Here is a 26,250-nt window from a genome sequence, read left to right as displayed (position 1 = left end):
GTATATCTTACAATAAAATATATAGAATTTTTAACAAATAAAAAGAAATTTTGAAAATTCAATCATAAAATTAAAAATTATATTATTGAAGTAACTATAATAATGTTATGTGTATATACATATTTATATATTTTTTATCGTTTAAAATCGATAGTAGCACAAAGTTTAAAAATGTCTATTCATTTTCAGAAAATTTAATAGCTTCCATAAAGTAATTTTTTTTTTACGGTGGAATAATAATCGATACAGTATTTCGTGATCTCACAGGAACATTAAATAGATTACACTATTAGATTCGGTAAACATCCCAGAAGGACGTTTCGAAATGTTGGTAATCACGACTCTGCACAGTAATTTCATGGAAATTCTCTTATTTTTCCAATCGTTCTCCAAATGAATGTTTGAGCGTAAAACTTTCTCAATCGTTAAATCGCAGCAGAGCAGTAAAAGAAAATTATATGTGTCTCTTTTTCGAGATAGAAATGAAAAGTGATACACAAATAGATCACGAAAGAAATTTGAACAATTTTTTATTTTTTAATGAAATGTTAATGAACAATTTTTTTATTTAATAAAAATTTATGAATGGAGCAAATTATTTTCAAAATCAAAATATTTTAAGAAGGTGAAATCAACACTCAATATTTCAATCAGTTTTTATTTATTTATTTTTTAATATAATTTTAAAATGATAAAGTAAAATTGTTTAGAATTTAATATTCTTTCTGTTGTAAAATTAATTCATAGATAAAATTATATTCAGAACATGAAAATTTGTTGAACTTTGGGGATTAATTTCATTTTATTGAAAACATTTTATCTATTTATTTACATACATTTACTTATATATATATATATATATATACTTTTTTAAAATTTTCAAATTAATTAAGTTTTTTTGTAAAATAAAAAAAAATTGTTTAAATTCGTAAGTCATTGTATTTAATAATATACAAAAATAAAATATTAATAACAATTATTTTATTCAATGATTATTCTAATAATAATGATCAATAAAATCAAATAATCGAATTTTCATAAAAATTTAAATAATAATTTAATTTAATTTTTATATGTAATATGTAAATATAGGAAGAATGAAAATAAAAATATTTTATGTTTTTGATATATTGTTCTAAATATCAACATAAATAAGAAGTAAATCATGTTTTGTTTATATAACATTGTTGATTCTTATCTATGATAATATTTTATTATATTATTATTAAATTAAAAAATAAAAAATTTTATATGAATGACACATTATTATGATTCATTTTATAAATATGATTTTTTTCCTTAAAATATTTTATAAATCTTAACTTATAAATCAATGTCAATTTCTTTTTAAAATATAATATTAAATATGTTCAGAAAGAAAATATAAAATTAAATTTGAAATATGAATACATTATGACAGAATGATTTATTTTTTTACTTAAAAAATTAATATTACTTTCTTATATGCAATATGATATGATTCTATTATACTTTTATTAAATATCTGTTTATTATTTACAAAATATAATTTGTTCGAATATTGTATATTTTTACGCACATTTTAATATACAAAAATTTACATTAAAATTAATAATTGAAATTATTGTGACCTGACGATTTTTATTGAAACAAGAAAGTTTTGATTACGATGCACAAAAGATTAGCAACTATGATGTCGCAATATATAGTTATAAAACAAATGTTTTCCAACGGAGATGCACGGTACACATAGATTAAACAGAGTTTAACAATAGACCAAGCTACCATCCGAACGCTTTTCGAAACGGTATTGTATAATTGAAAGCAAACACGGTCGAACGATCAATAGAATAATTAAACTCCGAAATGAATAATTAGTTCGGCGCTTACGTTTCCAAATTTCTGAATTTACTAAGTACTTACTGGACGAGAGAAAGGTATATATTTCTTTCCATTTAGAAATAATTCGAGAATTATTATAATTTCTGTTAATTGAGAGATTCATTGTAAGAGGAAATTATTTTAAAATATTGAAAAGTGAGATTTTTTTTTTATTATTTACTATTAGTATATTTTATGTATTAATTTTAGCATTTCTTAGTGTTTCGTTAATTATTTCTTAATTTAAAGAAACTATGTAACAAAATTTTTAGTAGATAGCAAAATTTTTATTTAAATTTTTGAAGAATTTTTCAAATCCGTAACTGTCTAAATGTTATTACACTAAAATTTTGCATCAAAATATCAAAAAAATTATTATCTATCTTGATAATGAAACAGAATTTATGAATTTATTGTTATTTCATTAATCAAAACTAAAAAAATATATATTTTCTATACATATCAAAAAATAGCATTACATTTGTATTCTATCATAGTAATTCAAGCACATTTAAAATCTACAATAAATTCATAATAATCTAAGTATATATATAATATACATAGATTTATATATATGTCTATGTATGTTATAATAATAATAATCTAAATAATAATCAATTAATAATAAGTAATGATCTATTTATATTTGACTTAAAGAAAACTTGCATTTAAGAATACAAAATATTTTGTATGTATATTACAACAGAAAGAAATCTGTTCTCTTTTGATATAAAATTCTTATATTACTTAATTATAATTAAAAAAATATTATACAATATTTGTCTATTTCTAATATTTAATAAAAGTAAATTATTATTTTTAAAAAAATATTTACTGATTATTATATATATATTAGCCATTAAATATATATCATATAAAATTAGTTAGATACTAAATTTTTATCATAATAAAATATTGAAGATAATAAATGTATTTATATATATTTTATAATGTAAATATATGTAATATATGTAAATATATTTTATAAATATTATATTAATGCAGATCATTTTGAAAATTTTGTATATAAATTAATTTATATTTTGATTGAATTTTATATATATATAAATATCGTATATATTATGTATATATAAATAATAATAAAAATATATAGATTTAATTCGTCAATTCATTATTTTTTGATATATAGAATCTTTTCTATTTCCAATACTCTATTAAAATTCTTTACCCATAAACTCAAAGTATTTTGAAGAATACTCCCAATTATTTCTCCCCTTAATTGACAAAGAAAATAACTTATTCTTAAACAAATACTTGCAACAGCGTTTGTACAATGTAGAACGAGAGCGTTGTGAAAATTTTACAATTCTCGAGCGTTTTGCCAGGGAAAACACTAAAGCAGGTAGAATTTTTAAAAAGTTGCTGATTCAGGGGAACAATGTTACCTGTTAACTTTTCACAGAACGAGGGAGAAGGTTAATGTAACACGTTGGTTCAACAATCGACGAATACACGATGCATGCAAGTTTGTTACAGCTTAGTAGCTTGTTTAACATTTATTAAAAGTTTACGTATTCCATACATATATCGCTCGACTTTTCATTCCCTGGGAATGCAATTCGTTATCTGGCCAGATTATTTAAATTCGAACTTTTAAAAATTTCCTATTTCAGCCCAGAATATCATTCGTCTATGTATGCTCTTTGTTATTTGCATATTCTATATTTCCAAGTATATTGGATTGTGAATGGTCTTGTAAAAAATATATTCTCATACGAAAAAATTTCTAATTATTTAACAATTTTTTTATTTAATTACTTTTATTTAATTATGTAAATTTAATTATGTTATTAATTTTCGAATAAATTATATTATTCGATAATTAATTTTAAAATCAATATATAATCGTAGAATTAGTATCGTAAAATGGTATGAAATCAATATTGATTCGATTTTATATATTTTATATATTTATCGTTTCTCAAATTATTTTTTATTTATATTATAATTACATTGAGATGCTTTGTATATATAATAAATAATAGCAATAAATTAATACACAAGACATGTAAAATATAAAAAAAATATTTCAAATTCCTAAACAGGTCGTAAAATATTTTTAAAGAATCATCAGAATTATTTTTATTTATTATTATAGAAAATTTTATAGTAAAAAATTTTAGAATTAATTTTTTTTTAATTTTGTATTATTATACAGAAATGCAATAAATGGAAGTAATCAATGATTTAAAAATTGAAAAAGAATTCTTATTAAGAATTTATCGTTAGAATCTTAGACATTAAATATTATTTATAATATTATTATATTACATTATATTATTAAATATTATATTTCTATACGATAGATTTTTAATATTTCATCTGATATTTCATTAATATTTCACTAGTACTCTCACCGAACACTTAATTTACCCTTACAAATAAATGTTATATTCGCTGTATGCAATTGAAAGTGCATTTTTATGGAATTATGAAAGGAAAGTGGGTCGCAGCTTATTTGAATTTAATAAAAGGAAATCGCATTTCAAACAAAAATATTGGTACATAGATTTTTATTGAAAAATTTACTCATAATTTCATTAAAACTTTTTATGGTCATTTTAAGATCAAATAAATATAACAATCATTCAATATTTGAAAAATTTCATCTGAAACATTTCCGCAAATTTTTTAAAATTTATATTATTTTTCAGTTTCTTATTTAAACTGAGCAAAAAAGTTTATTATATTATTTTTAAAAAAAAATGTTTTTAATAAAAATAATTTATTATGAATGAATTTATTAAAATTAATATAATGTAATGATTCATAATCCATTGATGATTCATTTCATTTATAATATAAACATGAATCGTTCAGATATAATTAACCAAAATTTTATATTGTAATAAAAAATGAAAGTAATATGTATACATAATTATTAATAATTTGATGATTTCTAAAGAATAAAGAAAAAAAAATTCTAGAAAGTATTTTGTATTTTTTGGTCAAAGAATCATATTAATTAATACAACATATAAAACATAATAAAACTTTATATATCACCATAAACTTTTATATATCACCATATATGTAAAATTCTAGAAAGTATTTTGTATTTTTTGATCAAAGAATCATATTAATTAATATAACATAATAAAACTTTTCTTTTATTATATCACCATATACTTATGTATATATTATACGTATATAAATCTATATAGTTTTATGTAAACTTTTATTTTTCAATTTAAAAGAATACAATCCAATGACTCTTAAGAAAATATATCTATCAGTTAATTTGTAATAAGCATAAAATATTTTACAGAATAATGTTCTCAAAAAATTTAATAAGATAAAAATTAAATTAATAATTAAGTTTCCTAAGAAATTTATAAATATAATTAAAATATAATTAAAAAATTAAATTAAAAATATAAAGATATTAAAAAATTATAATTCGAGAAAATTTGGATTAATCTATTAATTTATATATCTTATAGATTTTGAAATATATCATAGAAGACAAGATTTTAAATGACTTTTTCTTATATAGAAAAAATAAATTTATTGATTAAAAATAGTTTTTAAAATATTTGTAAAAATCATCGTAATCAATATTTATCTATTAAGATATAATGCTTTTAATTGCATGAATTTTAACATATTTATCATCAAAATTCATGAAAACATCGATATATTTATTAAAAAATTAATCAAAATTAAAATATAGTATATAAATTAATCAATATTAAAATATATCCATATAATTATAAAGTACATTGATAAGAGGACAAAAATGATATTTCAAGATAACTGATTTTTTATTTATTTGTTATATTAGAAAAATATTTCAGACGACATACTTCTCTTTTATTATCCAATAAAAATTCGGAACATCAGTTAAAAAATAATGAAATTGGAGAACGAGAACACACGGTTCACAATCCGTAGGATCGAACCGAAGCTTGAAATTTACAACTTGTGCGACGCGATAATATATCTCCATAAACAAGGATTTGCATCGCAATGCAATCGTTTTCATCCTCGACAAATTCTACAGGACTTACTGCAATGAAATTTATTTGACAAGTTTGCAAACAAAACGTCATACAGTCTACGGATTGACTTTTAGATTATGACATGTATAAGTTCAATGAAAGATACAGAAAGCATATGTTTTAACATAAAAATTATAATTTATATTATATTTTAGATATCGAATTCTTTAATATTTAACTTTATTTTATGATTTTTTTTTTTAATTGATGATATTAAATTATCCCACAAGTAATTTTGAAAGAATAATTGCAATAAAGAAATAATGATATTTATTTTTATATTTTTATATTTTAATTGATTAATTATTATTTGTGATCATCATTTTTTGAAACAATTCTTCTTTTCAATAAATTTCAATAAATTTTTATTTTTTCGATTAGATTTTGAAAAAAATAAATATCAATACTTGAAGAAATATTTAATAAAAAATTATATTAATTTCTCTTTTTACTGATAGCAATTGATCCTAAAAAAATCTTAACCTTTTTAAGAAAAATCTTTTTAAAAAATCTTTTTAAAAAATCTTTTTAAAAAAAGATATTTTTAAGATAATAAAAATATTTTAATTATAAATTAATATTTTTATCAATTAAAAGTAATTACTATATCAATTATTAATATATTAAATTTATCAAAATAACAAATATTAGATTTCTTTTTTCTTTCTTTTTAATAAATCTCAAAAGCATGTGTTAGTATCTTTATTTAGATATATTAAGTTATAAGATTAATTTGTCAAATCTTGCATCAAAAAAATAAATGAATTTTTATTTACATCCTATTATGATAAGAAAAAAAAATAAAAATTTAAAACTTAATTATGTATTATATTAGAAATCCATGATACTAATTAAAAATAATAAATAAATAATAAATGAATAAGATAAATAATTAGTTATATAATTTTATAATTATTTAAGTAAGATATATAAGTTAATAATTATAATGCAAATTATGCAAATTATCAATTTATTTATGTTAAAAAATGAAAAATAAAAATAAAAAAATTAATGTCTATGAAAGTTTATAAATATAAACAATTTTGGTTAAATTTCAAATTTCTTTTTTGAAGTGACAATATTTCAAACAAAAAGAAATTTTTTCTATTTATACTATACAATATAATTTTTTGCATCTCAATTTCACCAGAAATTATATTTTACTTTATACATAATTTTTATTTTAATTTAATTATTTTAATTTTAATTGCATTATTCTTTCCATTAAATAACAATGAAATTTTTTAAATTGTTGTGTCTTTTGCATACAAAACATTCTCAAAAAATATATAATTATATTTTCAAATATTTAAAATAATTACATTCTCAAAAGAAATTTTATATTTTTGACAATTTTGTGATGCAATAATTAATGAAAATTTTTTAACTCCAAATATCTTTACAATTTGTCTATATGAATATTGAATAAATTCTTATATTTTATAGCGAAATAAATATTACATAGATGATTTTTCTGTATGAAATATTTCTCCAAAATATTGATAAGTTTTATCCATCTATCAAATCTACTAGATCAGTTCGATAGAATTTTCTCTAGTTTTATTGATTATGTTTACCGATGAATTGTGATATGAACTTGTATTTTGTTAATAATGAAAATGAATATTCTATCAATGTTCTTATTTCTAAGTAAACTAAATATCATGTAGACTTAATTTCCATATAAAGCATCCATATATTCATGAGTTTTATCAATCTTTCAGATCTATTTACCGAGTTCTGAAATGAAAATCTTCTTTAGATATGCTAATTATAAATATTATTAGCTAATGATTGTTATGAACTTTTATTCTATAATGAAAATAAGTTAAAATATCTATCCCTCGAAATAATTAAATATCTTAGTAAGTCACAATATAATTGATACAATAATTATTATACAATTAATACAATAATATTAAATATATTATAATCAAAATTCAGATTAAAATTGAAACATAATTTATCTTTGTCGAATCGAAACCATAATCTTTGTTTAGAAACCAATCTGTCTCATCTTATAAAGGAAAAAGAAGAAGAAAAAAGAAAAGAAAATCCACAAAAATTCGACATTTATTTCAATCGATGTAACTGATAAACGATGCTTTTTTTCATGCTTTTTTTTCCGGGGGAAGGGAAGAGGGGGCGTTTCCCTTGGATATATACGACACTGCTTAATTGCGAGCAAGAACCGACCGATAGGGCAATTAATGGTTCAGGGACAAGCGGGAGGGGTCACGACAATATAAAATCCCATCAGATGGGCTCGATACGGTGCAATAAACATGGAGAATGTTAATTCCGGCATGTCGGGCACGAAATTAAATTCCATTCCATTTTAAAGCCTTTCCATTCGACCAGATTCTACCCTGTTTGTCGATGTTACGTAAATTCTGGCTTCTTTCATGCACTTTGTACCTTGTATTTTTTTTTTCTTTTTCAATTTTTTTTCTTTCTCTCTCTTTCTCTTTCCTGTTTCTCTCTATTAACTTGTTCGCGTCGCGGTATTTGTTGTCGTTTAAGTTTGTTGATTACTTTCAGCTATTTTCAGTCTTCACTCGAACATGATGATTTTGCCGACTAGGATGAATTCCTAATTGAGAAGTTTAATTCTCGTAGCAACTCTCTACTAATATCGAATAATTTTAATTTATTCTTAATTATAAAAAAATAAAATTGTTCTTATTATTTCATTTTTTTTTCCTTGGAAGAAAAGGGGAATAAAATTGTTAAACGATTCCATAATCTTGTAATTGCAAATTTCATTTTAATTTCAATTATTAATAATGCTAATAATCTATACTATTTTATTTAATTGCGTGATTCAAAAATAATGGAACAATAAATAAATTTCGAATATACAGAACTGATTTTACACAAAATTTTTAATTTGATTTGATAAATTATTAATAATTTATTACAATAATACGATTTAAGTATTTTTCTAATATTTCTTATTACTATTGATTTTTTTCTCATAAAAACAAGAATCATAAAATAGAGAATTATTATTTGTTTTAGTTTATTTAATGATATTTACTTATTTTAATATAAATACATATTTTATAAAGATATTATAAAACTTCTAGCTATTTAACTCAATGTTAATTTTTCTCTCTTTTTAATCTGAAAAGGGGAAATTATATATTAATACAAAAAGAAATTGCAATTTAAAAAAGGAAAATAATTTCTTCTAAATAAGATAATACTTCGTTAAATTTTAATAATTTGTATTTTTTCCCTTCGATGCTTTCTTTAAAATTTTAATGTTTCGAGAAAACAACATTATAACTTTATTCTTCAACAATATTAAAAATTATTCTAGATGAGGATTTTTCAAAGTTTTTTAAATCAAAAAAAATAAAAAATACTGAAAAAATATATTTATTAATGTTTTTTTTTTTAATAATTCATTAACAACGAAATTTTTTTAGAAGGATAAACAAAATAATGAAAATTTTTGCAGAAGAAAATATTGTATGAAATTATCTCAGAAATTCATATTTTTGGGATATTCTGTTATTCATATATATTCATATTCTGTTATACATGCAATACATGAACTCAAAACATTTTTGTTTTTAATTACACCAATCGTTATAATTACACGTATCGTTACTAAAATTTTGCCAAAATTTTGAAAAATATTAAATATAAGTCTTATTATCGATTATTAATAATTAATTAACGATTCTCTAATTTAAAATTTTTTGAATTATATCTACCATCAATATTGAGCAATGCATCATCTCTCACGATTTTACGATTTTACGATATTTTTATCACTATCCCCGTTCCTCTTCTTTTTTCCACCAGCGAAGATGAAAGAGAAAAAGGGAACAAAGAAGGAAAATAGTAAAGGGGCAAAAGAAACAAAAGACTATCAATTATACCGAGTGTATTTCTCGTGAGGATTTAATTTTTGAGGTCGCATCAGTCTGGATTTTAATTGGAATAACGCCATTCGCACGGCACTAATTCGTATTAATTCCTGGTCCTTAATAACGGAGAGGTCCGTTGCTCGAGCTGCCGAACTGATGATATTGGATTACACCATTGATTCGTCATTAATATCGATCACCGTTGCTCCACAAGCGACACGCTTAATGAGTTCACTAGAAGCGTTCGTTGTTCCACGAACACGATAATTAAACACAGATCTACATAATGGTATAGAAATGCACCATCTCTTTCTCGCCTCCCATTGTCAGAGGGATCAAACCATTGAAAAACGAACAATGATTTGTTTTGGAATAACCGATTAATTCGAATCTCGCGCTCTCCACTCACTTGTCAAATTCGAAACATTGATTTTCCACGTTTTTCAAACACAAGATTCTTCTGTATTGTTGGATAATTTTTTTTAAAGAATTTATAAACATTTGATTATCTCGTTAAGTAAAATTGATAATTGTATTATACATATTATATATATAATATATTAGTAGATATATTAGTAGATGGTGAATGTTTTCTACATGTTTCGCATGTTTTTATGGGAAATGAATAAAGCAAAGAAGAAACAGAAATAAATATTTTGTAATTAAAAAATTCTAAAAATATTTTTTATTTTATATTATTTATTTATATAGTATATAGTATAGTATTTATATATTTATATAGTATAGTGTTTTACACATTTTTATACATGTTTAGAACGCAAAAATGGATATATTATTTTCCATGTATATGCATTATTTTGTGTTATAGAATATTCATTTCATTAAATTAATTTTATCCACCGATGAATATTGGTATTATAATTATGTAAAATCGATAATAATAATAATAATATATAGTCAGTGCCGATTGTGTGATATGATCCATGTTAAATTTTGCATTCTCAAATTGATAATTGAGCGTTAAATTTAAGCATCAGTTTTGAATTTAAAAAATTGTAATTCGAAGAAATAGAATATTATTAAGATAAAATTGAGTTAAAGATGAATCCATTTTCATCAAATAATGAAAATGAATGAATAAAATATTTATTGCAAAATTTGCAATAAAAAAATAAAATATAAAAAAATTGTAGTTAAATAATGCATTGATAATATTACTGATTATATGATAAAAAGATTTTTAATATATAAATTAGATTTTATCGACAAATATCATTAAGTCATTGAATATAGAAAATATTTGCAATTAATTGTAACTTATATTAAAATAGTAATTGTTGATATTTATTTATACATAATATTTAATATTATATATTCGATCAATATTACATGTTTAAAATTTTATATCACATATTAGAAAAATTTCTCAGATTTCATGATTATATATTTTCGTATAAATGACATAATGACATATAAATGACATATTTTTTATATATTTATCGTACATAAAACATTCAGTTTTGTTATTCCTTTTATGATAGAAAAATACATAGAGAAATAGAAATAAAAAAAAAAATTTAATTGATTTTAAAATAATAAGAAATTATTTACATTTCATATAGAATAGAATATAATTATTTATAAAAATATATATATATATATTTTTAATTGGAATAAAAATTGGAATTGGAATAAAAAAATTGTACTTAATATAATTTATCTAAAAAATATAAAGTAAATATTAATTTATGTACAGAATATTTCATTTTAATTTATAAATATAAGAACTGTTTATTATTCAAAAAAAAAATTTTAAATGGAATATATTTTTTTTTGAAAAAGAAGTAATTTATCTGTTCTATATAAACTGTTTCTATATAAACTATATGAAGGTTAACATTATTTTTTTAAATAAAATTTAAATATAAAATATTAAATATATCTAATTTTTGATGTATTAATCATTTTATCTCAGTATTCTTTACAAATATATTAATCTATTTACAAACAAATTTTGTAATTTCTTTTGTGAGTCAATTATAAACTGCTCAAGTATATTGATTAATTAAACATATAATCCTCTTTTGCTAATTATTAATCATATGACACTTCAATTTCAATATGTCTTGTATATACCGATTCAATACAAAAATAAATTTTATCATTTATCTTATTTATATTATAAATGATTATATTACAAATATATTTTAAATATTTTTATTCTAAATAAAACTCTATCATATAATAAAACAAAAATTTTTAAAAAAATTCTCCAAAGCAACACAGAATTTTTAAAATCCTCGATTGAAAGACCCATCACTTAATAATATCAAACAATCTTTAGTAAATATGTGGCTTAAAATGTAATTCTAACACATTAACTTAAAGTCTTTCGTTCTTCAAAAGGGTTGATACAACCACGTTCGATCGAAGAGAAAAGAAACGACACGTTGTCGTGACAGGTTGTTAACGCCGGATAAAGTCTCGAGATATCCATCGTATGTGAAAGGCAATTAAAATCTGGGATACGAGAAAAGGAGAACATAGAAGGTTAACTCGTGTGCAAGAGAGATTTCGCGAGGAAACGTAATCAACGTGGTAGCTATTAGAGGGGCATTATGGTTCGTCGCCGTGCAAATTAATGTGCACACGAGACACGACGTTAGTTACGCTCGCTCTGTTTTCTGATATGAATAATTGCACGGTTAATTGCATAAAATAATTCCCGAGGTTGTTATCGACCGCCGGTAAAATAGCATTACGCCGGTTCCAATCAATTGGCTGGTATTGTAGCATTGTTGTAACAGACGTAGCGGCCCCCCTAGTTTAATATTAATGAATGATGGTTATTCTCCTCGAAATTAGCAACCTATAACAGGATCATAGATATACACTATGTTCTAAACGGAAAATGTTTCTATTTCGAAATCCTGGTTAATTGTTTGATTAATAAAAGCAATAATATATAGGTAAATGTTATTTACAATGATAATATCAGCGCTAAATGCATGCTTGTTTGCTCATGAACATGATAGTTTGAAAAGATTGATGTTGAAGAAAATGATAGATTAAATAGAAGATAATCGGTGGAATAAAATAATAGATATAGTATAAATAATATATTAATGTATAAAATATATTAATAGTATTGTAGTAATATTAATAGTAATTAATAAATAAATAATAATAGTGAAATGAAATGGTAAAATAGAATATAGACATTGTCATTTATAGATATTGAGATATTTTCTAATTTAATAGAATATGATAATTAATTTATATTATGAAAAAAATTATTAAATGATTGATATTTTGTATTTGAATAAGATAATAGTATTAAATGTGTAACAAAGATTTATGAAAATTATTTTTGCAAGTATATATATTATATATAATATTATAATAAATTATGTGAATTTTAAATTCTATAAAAAATATTATAATAAATTATGTGAACTTTAAATTCTATAAAAAAAATTTTTTTTACAAATTAAATAGATGACGAAGGTTGAAAATTATATTTGATTTGATAAAATTAATTTAGATATATGTGAAACCTAAAAATAAGAATGCCAAAATTTAAACAAAAAAAATAAATAAACCTTTAATTCAATTTTGTTAATTATCGTATATATAATTATTTATTTATCGTTATCATTATTGTTATCATAATAATGAATATACAATAATTAATATTATTATAATATTATATTATTATGATATTATTATATCAATAATATTAATTATAATAATTATATTAATTATAAATTATTAATTATATTAATTATTAAACATTTATTATTATATAACCAATTACAGTCGATAAATTCAATATTATAATATTATAATATTATATATACAAATTCTTTGCAATTCTTTCTTATAAGATTTCAAAGGAAGATTTTAATAATTTTTTAATAATTTTTCTATTTTATTATAAAATTCTTATTTCTTAAATATCCCAATATATAAATATGAAAATATATAACTATTTTGTAATTGAGATGCATCAAATATATTATAAAAAGAAGTAAAATAGAAAGAGTAGCATTCAACGAAATATGATTTATTATTGAAATGGTAGAACTGCTACAATAACAATGGAAGATTCATTGAGAGTAATTTGACTTTTCAATTTATTATCTTATTTACGACGATCACTGCGTACGGAAATCTAGTAATTTCAAATAAACTACGATCTTAATATTTCATTCCATGAAATCTCTCGAACGATAAAAGTGAAATATATTGAGATTCTCGGCATTTCGCATCATTTCTGCTGCAAGACCTATATTAGTTTGTAATTGTATCATGACCCAAATATTTATAACATGAAATTTTTTAAAACTTAATAGTTTATTAAGTTTTAAGTTAATTAGTTTATTAAGTTAATTACCATATGATATATTTCAATTAATTTCGAGTAATTAAAGAGTTCAAACAATATTTGTTTCACAATTCATTAAAAATTTAATGCCAAATTCAATATTGCAATATGATCCATGTTGAAAAAAAAAATATCGAATCGTTAAACTCTTTCATTTCGAGTATGGAATTATGCATAAATAACAAAATGCATAAATTAAACAATTCCATCAAAAAAACAAAATCATTTGGTTTTTATAAATTTCTAATAATAGATTTTGATATTAATGTCAAAAAATATGAAAAAAAATTAAAAATTGATTGTAATTCCGATTTATTTTTAAGATATTCTTAATTATATTTAAAGAAATTAAATTTAATTTTATGTATTTACTTAATACATAAGAGAATAATGTATATTTAAATATTTCAAAATATTTAAATTTTATTTTGCCAATACAAGATCAGATATATATTATATTTAATTAATTTAAATATGATTAAAAGTATAATAATCATTAATTTTTGTTGATGAATTTTATATTTTTGTTACAGTCGTTGACTCGACCACGGCCCCGAGAGGGATCACAAGCAAGACCCGAATCACGAAGCTTCCCACCAAGCGTGCTCACTTACATGGCGAGGTCAGAATCAGCGACGTCACCGGAAAGTGGCCAGGACGAAGAGGAATCCTTCTTTGACAGGCCACCCCCGCCCCCACCCCCGCTTCCACCGCCTCCTACGCAACCACAATCTCAGGTCGAGCAGAGTCTCGGTGGTCTGGTGAAAGACGAAGAGGACGGTGCAAAAGTCGCGGATCTGCTCGATTCCGCGGGTGACAGAGAGACATCCGAGGAATTGGTCAGGTAAGGCTTCAGAATATATTATGTTAGCAATAATATTTTGTTTATTGTATATAATATATATACGAAAGTAATAACGAAAATTCAAAAATATTATAGCTCTATAGATATCTATTATTTAGAAGTTATAAATTTTATATAAGATGTTTAGAAATATATGTTGTTATTTTTAAGTATACTCTTAATTTTCTTATTTTTAATCATAAATTTTAATTATAATAATTCTGAATTCTTCAATACAAAAATGGGTTACTTATAATATAATTATAGAAATTTATAAGAAATTAAATTTTACTTTTTTTATTTTAAATGAATGTGATTTAAAAGAAGAAGATTGGTAAAATAAATGGAATAATTATTTCGCAGGTTTGCTCCACAAAAAGATGAGAGGACGGCAATTGATGGACAGGTCAGAAGATCTCGTCACATCTCGAGGGACCATTACATTTCAAGGTAAAAACTTTTATTCTTTTTATCCTTGAAACGAATACATTTTTGAACCATTCATATTCATCAGTTAGATATCATTAATATATTAACTATTACAAAAATCAATAAAGATCGACAAAATTGATTCTATTTAAATTAAATAAACAAATATTTTTGTAAAATATTGATATATTTAATATTATTACAATTAGGATAATATAATATAAAATATAAAATAATAAAATAATAATTTTTTTCTTTCTTTATATTTATATATTTACAAATTAATTAATTCTTCATGTATCATACATTATTTTTCATGTAGATGAATTCTTTTGATAATCGATATGTTAAACGATTCACGCGAAAAAATTTCGTATGAGATATTAAAAAAATTAAAACATCTGTGTCTAATATATAAATAAATTTATAATTTAAATATAAAAATTTTTAATAAATTTAATCGATTGTAAAAATTAATGTAATATTAAGAAATTCAATTTCAATTCGAATTCAATTCTTTGATACAATATATTAAAGTAGATTCAATATATTTTTACTGTACTATAATATGATTAAATTTATAAAAAAAAAAAAAAAATCAATCGCGAAAGTTGTACGTTGATCCTCGATTTTGGATAAGAAAACATAAAAGTATCCAACATCGAGTTTAACGTATTATAATCTACAACAAGAAGGAGATTACAGAAAAACGAGTTGAGGCAGGTTGAGGTATCATAGCCCGTTGGCCGAAAGTACGAGGGTGCGGCAGGATGAGGGGGTGACTCTTAGGAAGGATTTTACCGGTCCTACGAGAATTTCTCCAAGTACCATTGACCGAATATTCGACAACAGCAACAGGAGGCAATATGGCATGGGTATCGTTGGAAGATACTTGGGGTGAGTTTCCAAATATATCCTTCGAGGATACTTAATGCGGCTAATAGTAAACATCAATTTGCGGTTTGTTTATCAAATAAATATTTATTTTAATACTCATAAGAAGCTAATGAATTTTTAATTTAATTTTTTATATTTATTTATATATTATTTAATATAGTTAAATTTTATTATTTTATTAATACGTCTTTATAAATGACAGAGAGAGAGAGAGAGAGAGAGAAGAGAAAAATGAAATATACAATAATTCTTTCATTAGAAATATCGAAAACATTAATATATATAATATTAGAGTAACATCAACACAATATAGAAAATATTAAATATTATACATTAGTTAGGGATAATAATTAAATGTTAAGTTAAAATTATATTTTGAAATACTTATTTTTAAAATATTTTCTTATACATTATTAAATTTAACTTATTACATATAAATTATATAAGATTATTATAAAAAAAAATACAAATCAAAAAAAATTAAAAAATATTGCTTAAATATATAAAAATGCATGTGATAACATGAAATTAATTAAATATAATGAAACTGTTCTTTATATTTACATATATAAATTAACATAAATTTATAAACATTCTTTTTATTGAACAATTATTTTGTTTATATGAAAATATTTTATTACAATACATTGTTATTTGATGAAAAAATATTGCAAAACTGTTCTTTATTAATATATTAAATTATTATTTCATTTAACATGATTAATCTATTTTTTATCTTTTATCCATATCTTTTATGAAAATATTTATTTTATCTATGAATAACACGTTTTAATAGATTTCTAAATTGTATATTTTTATACTATAAAAAAAATATTATTTTAACAAATTAAAATAATATCTATAAACTAAATTAAATATAAAAAATTATTTATTATAAAATTTATATAATTAATTTCCTTCAATCATTCTTATTTTAATGTTTTAATAAAAAAAAAATTCAAATAATTAAAGTATAATTCTTCTAATTAATAACATCGCTATTAACACAATAGCAGTAAAAAATATAAATAATCAACAATATAAATTTAAACAAAATAGAACTTTTATATAGAGTAAAAGATACAATTGATAACTTTGTTCGAAATCGATATCTCATATCGTTTCTGAAATGTGAAAGTTTAAAGTATATCCATACACATAAATATAGACACGAAAAGATAAATGGGATCGAATTCGTGTGACCTATATTCTTTCCTGAAAACACGCAATAATATGGAGAAGACGTTGAGTCATCGCCTGTCACTGACCACTGCGTGCTTATGAAACTTGCGATAGGTCAGTGAATGCGTGTGAGGAAAAGGTCTGAAAATAGCAAAAAATTACGATTCTTTTTTTACAATGATATCTCAAGAACGAGAAGTCGGATCGATATGAAACAAAAAAGATTTTAAAAACGAAGATTTCCTTTTTCTTTTAATTATAAATTTATTTAAAAATTGTCACTTGTTTTTGATTAATAATTGAATAAAATTTTAATAATTATCATGTTGAGATGAGAAAATTGGATTAAAACAAGAATATTCGAGTTATAATATTCGATTGAATTCGTGATTAATAAATAATCTTATTATAATACTTCATAATAATATTCGTCACTTGTATCGAAGCTTTATAAAGTTTTGATCAAAATTTACATAAGAGAAAATTGAATAGTGGAAATATTTTATATTTATTTATTATCATTATGAATATTGTGTCAAATAATTATATCATAAATATTTTATTGAACATGGAATCTATAAATTTATGTTCTAAATATCTATAAATATTTTATAATATAAATTGCGTTATGATATTCAATAATTTTTAATAATTTATTATCTTGTAATATTTTATCTTTGAATTTATTCGCAACATGAAAAATATGTTAACACAATGCGATTAAAAAATAAAGTCGTCAAAAAATAAAAAAAAATTAAGAATAAATCAAGCGTTATTATTATTAATTTAGAATTTTCTCGTATAGATGTGCGTTTAATCAGATATCGGTTAGTCATTGTATATTAATACGATTGTTGTTCCACGTTGATGAAAAAATTGATTTTGAAATGATTGAAATAAATGAATTTCTATAATTTTATTATAGATAATAATAACATAATAATATAATAATTTTATTATAGGTTAATTTTATCGACTGATATTTTTCTCCTCTTACTTTTCATACTAATATATAATATATTTTAATTTCAGATTTGTAATTAATTTCTAATATTTTCTGATTAAAAATTTAGAAATCTTACGAGACTCGAATTCTTGAAAAATGCGTCGATCAAAACGATTTAAATTTCTAAAATAACATTTTAAGATTTATAATTAATTTCTATCATTTTCTATTCTAAAATTTTCTATATTTTATTCTATAATTTCGAATTTCAACAAATAGACCGATCGCAAGGCCAACTCTTGAATTCTTCAATTAAATTTATTATTTATTGTAAAATCTTTATTTTTAAAGTTTTAAAGTTTAAAGATAGAAGAAAAAAGAAGAAAAATAGGAAAAAAAGAAAAGAGGAAAGAAAAAAACGAAAGAGAGGACAAAATGGAACTAGAGGATGGAAATTTGTCTTTTCTACGTTTATTTTATACCATTGCCCCGCGGATAAGATGATAACGCGGTTTTATTGAAACAACTTTCTCGCTCTCCTTCATTTTGTTTTAACGATCGCACGAAGGTTTTGTCATGTAGGTACGACCCAGTTTGAGATACACGCAGAACACAAATAACAAACGTGGATAAACGGCAAATGTCAGAAGTGAGAGGAAGGAGAAAAAAAAATCCCGTGACAGCAAAGCGTCTTGCTAGGGTGGCGTGATATTTTAAAAAAATGCCAAGAGGGATATAGTTATCCATCATGCGGTATAGCTTTCATAGCTGTCAGATTTCTGTTCGCTTGTCATGAAAAGTTATTATTTATTGACAACAACTCCATAAAAATAGATAGTAACATAGTAACAGATAATATTCGTGGATTCATTTGTATTGATTATAAATATAATTATTAATTTTGCAAAACAAAGAAAAAGGATATTTAAAAAGATTATTAAGATTGATGTTATAAAAATTTTCCTCTTTATAAAAAATACGTGTTATCTTTTTTGAAATGTCTTCTTAAAGAGAAGATATTATTCTCAGATCCAGATATGATAATGCTATAACATTTTACTGAAATTATCTTCAGTTATTTAGTTACAATCTTCTAAATGTTGCCTATTGTTTCAAAGTAACCATTCTTAAGCTAGTTTTTGAGAAGAGATAAAAATTAATGGATTTAAAATAGAAGATAGAAGATATCGCAAGAATATATTTGACCAAATTTAAATGATGTTGAAATTCATATAACGACGTTATATTTCATTTCCATAATAGTATCATATATAATCAGTAATACATATTCATAAATCTCATTGCCAAATCGTTTGTTATTGCAATTGAATTAAAATTGATACTGGAGATAAAATATAGTTATATATTTGAAATAGCAAAATGATGTTTATATAATATTGCCAGATCTTGAAAATTGAGATCATTCATGTTACTTTTTAAACATTTTTATCTTATATAAGTTAAAGAAGATCAAAAAATAAATTAATTTTTATAATAATTTATTTTACTGATATTTTATCGGAGATTATAAGGATCGATTTAGAAATAATAATCGAATTTGTTTAATACACTGTTTGTATATACTATTTGTATATATATGTACTACTATTTGTATATATGTATACAAAAAAAATAAAAAAAAAATAAAAAAAATATAGATTATTACGCAAATTAATCCATTAGAATGAATTTAAATTAATTGTAACATATTTATTTATTATATATGTTAAATTTTATATGTAAATGATAAATTTTGAAAGAGTAAAATATAAAAAGATTTTAATGAGAAGGAACTAATACGAATACTTTTTAATACAGTTATTATTCATTTGTTTTATAATTAAAATATGAATCGTAAATTAAAAAATTTTTAAATATCATAAAATTTTTTATAATAATTTTTAAATAAAATAAAACAATATATAATATAGAATATAACGTAATAAACATAAAATAATATAAATTTAATGAAAGTTTTATTATATCATAAATATGTTTAACTATATCTTTTATATAAAGATTATCTTTTAATGATAAAAATATAAAGAAAAATTTTATATTAATAAATTCCTAATTTATTTTATAAAATATTTATTTTAATTTATGTATAATCTAAATAATATATCTTGTATATCTTAATTCTATATCTTAATAATATATTAATTCTATATTTATTATATAAAATTCTATATATATATATATATATATATATATATATATATAGAATTATTATATATATATTGTATAAAAAAATAGAAATAAAATTGTAAGAAGAAGAAATAAAATATAAGAAATTTGATAAAGGCTTAAAAAGAAATTATTTAAAATAAATTATTCAAAATTCTGAAAATTAAAGAATAATAATTTAAATATCAAAAATTTATAAATATACAAAATTTGTATTTATTTGTATTATAATAGATGTATATATAGCGAACTCAATATTATATTTTAAAATAATTTTTATTTAAATTGAAAAATGAATTGAATTGAAAATTTCAAAAAATAAAATTGAAAATTTCAATTAAAAAAATAATAATTTAAATAAAGATTTATATTAACAAATATTTAATATTTCGAAATAATATCTTATAAGATATCAAAATTATTCTGTGATTGCAGAAGGTCATTTCGAAAGAGCGTGTCCCAAAAACCAGACGTCAGAAAACAGCTGGACGATTTCGAAGATCATCGTCCTTATTTTACATATTGGATCACCACAGTTCAAATTCTTATTTTGATAATATCGTTAGCATGTTACGGTTTCGGGCCTGTGGGTATGGATCTCAGTCATAGATCAGGCTTGGTAAGTATCTGAATTTTTAATTTTCATTTTTCTTAAATTTAAAAAAAAATTCGAAAAATAATATAATCATATACTAAAATATAAAATTATAAATTATATAATATAATAAATTCTAAAATTTTTAAAAGAATAATAGAAATAAATAAGATTCAGAATACATATTATAAAATTTTTTTTACATTTTTTTTTAATTATAATATTCGGTATTTGATAAAATATTCGTATTAAAAAATACATAAATTTAATTTTCTTAAAAAAGTTATTTATTTATTATATAATTATGAATTATATAATAAATTATGTAATTTTTAGAAAATATAAAATTTTTAACTTCTTGCTTAGTATAAAAATTTCTTTATAATTTTCCATTTTCTTCAGCATTTTTATCAAAAGTTATAATATATAATTTAATCTTATTAAAAAAATTATTTTAAAAATATAATTTTTAGAAATGATATGATATAAAATCAAATCTTTAAAATATTCTAATTCTAATAGATAATAATTTATTTATAACTTCATAAGAAATGTGAAAATAATTAAAAAGTATCTAAAATAAATATACATAATTAAATCATATAATTAAAATAGAATAGAATACGAAATAGATAAAAATAACACGGTACATTTTGATAAATATAAAAATTTCTCCATTTTTTGTATCATTATTATCAAAAATGCAACGTATCAAAAAATATCAGGAATATTAATTTGTCAGAAGATTAAAATTTTATGATAATTTTCAATACACAACAGGTTCTCGTTACCAGTCTATCGTTGCAACAAGTGGACTACCAGGAACCAGCGAATTTCTGGTTTGGTCCGAGGGCCGCTGACTTGATTCATCTGGGGGCGAAGTTTGCACCGTGTATGCGCCGCGATATTAAAATCCTGAAGGAAATCGATGTCTGGCGGGAAAGGGAGCGGGACACTGCGTGTTGTATAAGGAACGATGATTCTGGCTGCGTGCAATCCAGCAAAGCGGATTGCTCTGTGAGTTGTTATTTCGTTTCCGATTTCGAAAATTAAATATAACTCGAATCAAATACATATATATATATATTTCATCCTTCCTCCGTTTGTGTTTATAATATAATCTTCTCTCTTTTGCGAACCAACTGGTCCGGGGATTGAGATCGACTGCCACGGTAAATTTATTTCTTTTTTGTTTTCAGCTGTGTAGATATTCAAGTTTGATATTGATATATATTTATTTATACTATATTACAAATAAATATCGTATCGTATTTGCAGATATAGATAAATAGGTTTATTTTTGCATATCATCGTCGATCATAAATTGTTAAATATTAATACGATTTTGAATATGAATAAATGAATTTTATTATTATTATTTAGAAAATTGATATTCATTGATGAAGAAAATTATAAATCATTTTAATAAATTATGAATTGTAATGATTATTAATGATTCATGATAATTATTATTAATTATTAATGATAATTTAATCATAATTTATTAATAAATTATATATGAATTTCTTATAATATTGTAAAAATAAAATTCGAAATTCTAAATTTTAAAATTCTATTAATATATAATATACATATATAATGATATTAGTAATATATAATAAATTATATAATAAATTTTTTGTTCAAAATATATAAGTGACCGATGATTTATGGATGAACATCCATTTCAAAGGCATCATCGTTGATTTAAAAAATTACTAAAATTAAGAATTAATATTGAAATGATAATAAGTTTGCATGTATCATAAATTTTTAATTTAAAATTTTCTATTTATTGTATTTTATGAATATATTATGATTATAAAATTAGAATACGATATCTACGTGGAAAAAATGGGGACCTGGGGACAGTGGACCGGGAGGACGCATAAGTGGATCAGTTTGCGGGTTGGATCCAAAATTCTGTGATGCTCCAGCAAGCATAGCACCTTACGAATGGCCAGATGATATCACCAAGTGGCCCATTTGTCGAAAAACTAATCCATTCAATCAACGATTTAGGTAAATTCGTTATCCAAAGATCCAACTTACATCATTTACTTCATCTTAATATATTCAATTTTTCAAAAAAAAATTTAATTTTGTTAATTTTAAAGAGAAGTTGTTTTAAATCTTTAAATATAAGTTAAATCTTTTCATTTGTTGAATTTTATTTATTTATAATAATTTTTGTATATTTAAAAACTTTTTGAATAACATATATAAACCTATATCTATTTTTATATTTTTATATTAAAATCATTTATAAAAAAAAATTTTTTTTCTTTATATCTTATATAAAAATAAATAAATAAATTGATATGATTCATTATTCACATACGAAAGTTATTTTTTTATAAATGATTTTAATATAAAATAATTTCCAGAACATTAAAAACTAAGAATTTTTATTAATTGTGTAAATATTTCATCAAATATTAAGAGATATTTTCATATTTATATAATTTCTTATTTTTACATAACTTCAGAATCTTAATTTAAAATAACATGAATTCATTAAAAAAAATCTATCAAAAAACTCGAAAGTTGTTTCGTTAATAAACACTTGTGAGAGTGAAAATTGAACAGTTTTATTTCCAAATAGATTCACGCATTTACATTTTTTAAAACTCTTTTTACTGAAAAGATTCTTTCACTAACTTTTTTCATGAATAATATCGAGGAAAACGTTTTGGATTACTCAACAGTAGAAACGGAAGTCAACGGGGCAATGGAAATTTCCCAGTGGGTCGATACAAGGATAAGATGGCAGAGCACATGGTCTGCGAGGTGATCGGGCATCCATGTTGCATCGGGATCCACGGGATGTGTCGCATCACCACGAAAGAATACTGTGATTTTGTACACGGATACTTCCACGAAGAAGCATCCCTCTGTTCTCAGGTCGAGTGTTTGCACGATGTCTGCGGTATGATACCCTTTCTTCATCCCGAGTGGCCTGATCAATTCTATAGGCTCTTCACCACCATGTTTCTTCATGCTGGGTATGTGGAATATTATTTAAAATTATTTATATCAAATAAAATATGTATTTAAATTAGTACATTTGAAAATATTTACTTAATTCTTAAAAATATATCCTTGGATGGTATTTAAAAATGATTATATATCTTATCATATATTTCTTTATGAAATATGTTTTTTTTTTTATGTAATATATTTATATAAATGTATACATTTATATTTGAAAATTATTTAATTTCTAAATGTTTTCTTATCTTATATTAATCTAATCATCTAATTGAGCATCATAAATTTGAAATATTATCTTCAGAATGTGAAAAAATAAATATTTTAGACTTTTAATAAAAATAAATAAATTAATAATTAATAATATAATTTATTTAAAAAATTGATTATCTTCAATTTGAGGGTATTATAATTTAATCAATCAAAATTTAAATCAAATATAATATGTCAATCAGTACAAATTTAAAAATGGTTAGAGAATATTTTATTAAAAGATAATTTTACTAAATTATTGCTTTTGTATATTTTATTTGCAGAATTCTTCATCTATCAATCACGTTATTGGTTCAGTATTTCTTAATGCGGGACTTGGAGAAGTTAACTGGCTCGTTGCGTATTGCTTTAATTTATTTCATCGGAGCACTTGCTGGAAACCTGGCCAGTGCGATATTCGTTCCTTACAGGGCAGAGGTAAGATACATTTTAATTTATAAGAAAATTTTGAAATACATGAATATAAGATTTATTTTCAATTTAATCATTTTTTCATATAGAATAAATTATATAAAATTCAAATCATTTTCAATCAAAATTAAATTGTTATATTGATTTGAAAAATTCTAGGAAAAAATCGTTTATGTTTCATATGCAATTCAATTTGATCTTAAATAAACTTAAATAAATTATATAATTTACGTGTTACTATCTAAAACAACATTTTTTAAATATAAAATCATTATATATATTATTTTAATAATTTATATATATATATATATATATATATATATATATATATATATATATATATATAAATTTTTGAATATAAATTAAATATCATGCTTTTAATATTAACTTCAAAATTTATTTCATTTCGGTTTCATACAGCAAATTCTATAATTTGTAATGATTTATCAAATCAAATATCAAATTAATTAAATAACTTATAAATTATTATTAAACAATATATAACATGTTATAATTTATTTATTAATTTGTTAAGAAACAAAAAATTTATAATATAATCAAATTATTCGTATAATAAAAATTCACTTAATTAATTTCCTTCTACAACGATTTTTTGTTTAATTTATAAAAGTTCATATGGAATTTTACAAAATATATTTTCCAAAATATGTAATATATCAAATGTTTTAAATTTAGTAAGAATTTTATAAAAATTGTAAATACTATTCAAATTATAAAAATATAATTCAAATTATAAAAAGATCGATTAGAATTTAAAAAATAGAGATACTATTTAAAATTTCATTCATATTAAAAGTTAAAAATTAAATATTCATATCGCAAACCCGTGATAATTAATAAATTCCAAAGATAATAACTTTCTATCTAGACAATCTTATACATTCATATTCATATTCAGAATTTTCATATCTATCTGAAATAAAAATTAAAATATTAATACAAAAAGAGGAAGAAAATTATGCGGAAGAAAAATTTAAAATTAATAGCCATCGAATAAAGTCATCAAAATATTATACATACATGATAAAAAAATGCGATTAAATTACATTCCATGACATATACATCATAAAAACAAAAAGTCTTGTACACTATATATTAGACCGTATCACACAGAAGTTTTAATGAATTTTTCATAAAGCATTTAATGCACGCATTTCATTGTATATCACCGATTTAATCGGATCTTTGATCCTAATCAAATGAAATAATTGATCAGAGATCATCGTTGTAGCGTAACTCATACCTATGAAAAGGTAACACGATCATGAGTATTTTCTTTACGTCATTCCTCCTTGATCTTATTGCCCGACAGTTTACCCTCTTAACACTTCAGTAAACTCTAAGTTATACATCAATTCTATTC

At 21.5% G+C, this 26,250-nt stretch overlaps 1 protein-coding gene across 1 annotated transcript in view; it reads left to right on the top strand.

Moving 5' to 3' along the window:
• Positions 1 to 26,250, top strand: part of LOC411617 (inactive rhomboid protein 1) — a 377,697-nt gene that overhangs the window by 345,639 nt on the left and 5,808 nt on the right. Inside the window, exons 7-15 of the mRNA XM_016916296.2 lie at positions 14,645 to 14,955; positions 15,319 to 15,405; positions 16,108 to 16,281; positions 21,032 to 21,215; positions 21,972 to 22,208; positions 22,337 to 22,363; positions 23,023 to 23,213; positions 23,900 to 24,196; positions 24,719 to 24,872. Coding sequence (XP_016771785.2) covers positions 14,645 to 14,955; positions 15,319 to 15,405; positions 16,108 to 16,281; positions 21,032 to 21,215; positions 21,972 to 22,208; positions 22,337 to 22,363; positions 23,023 to 23,213; positions 23,900 to 24,196; positions 24,719 to 24,872 — 1,662 coding nt within the window. The remainder of the gene's footprint in view (positions 1 to 14,644; positions 14,956 to 15,318; positions 15,406 to 16,107; positions 16,282 to 21,031; positions 21,216 to 21,971; positions 22,209 to 22,336; positions 22,364 to 23,022; positions 23,214 to 23,899; positions 24,197 to 24,718; positions 24,873 to 26,250) is intronic.

The sequence above is a fragment of the Apis mellifera genome, linkage group LG14 (genome assembly GCF_003254395.2).
Source record: "Apis mellifera strain DH4 linkage group LG14, Amel_HAv3.1, whole genome shotgun sequence".
NCBI classification, from domain to species: domain Eukaryota; kingdom Metazoa; phylum Arthropoda; class Insecta; order Hymenoptera; family Apidae; genus Apis; species Apis mellifera.
Note: the sequence above shows the minus strand (reverse complement) of the source record. Positions and strands in the feature narration are given on the sequence as shown.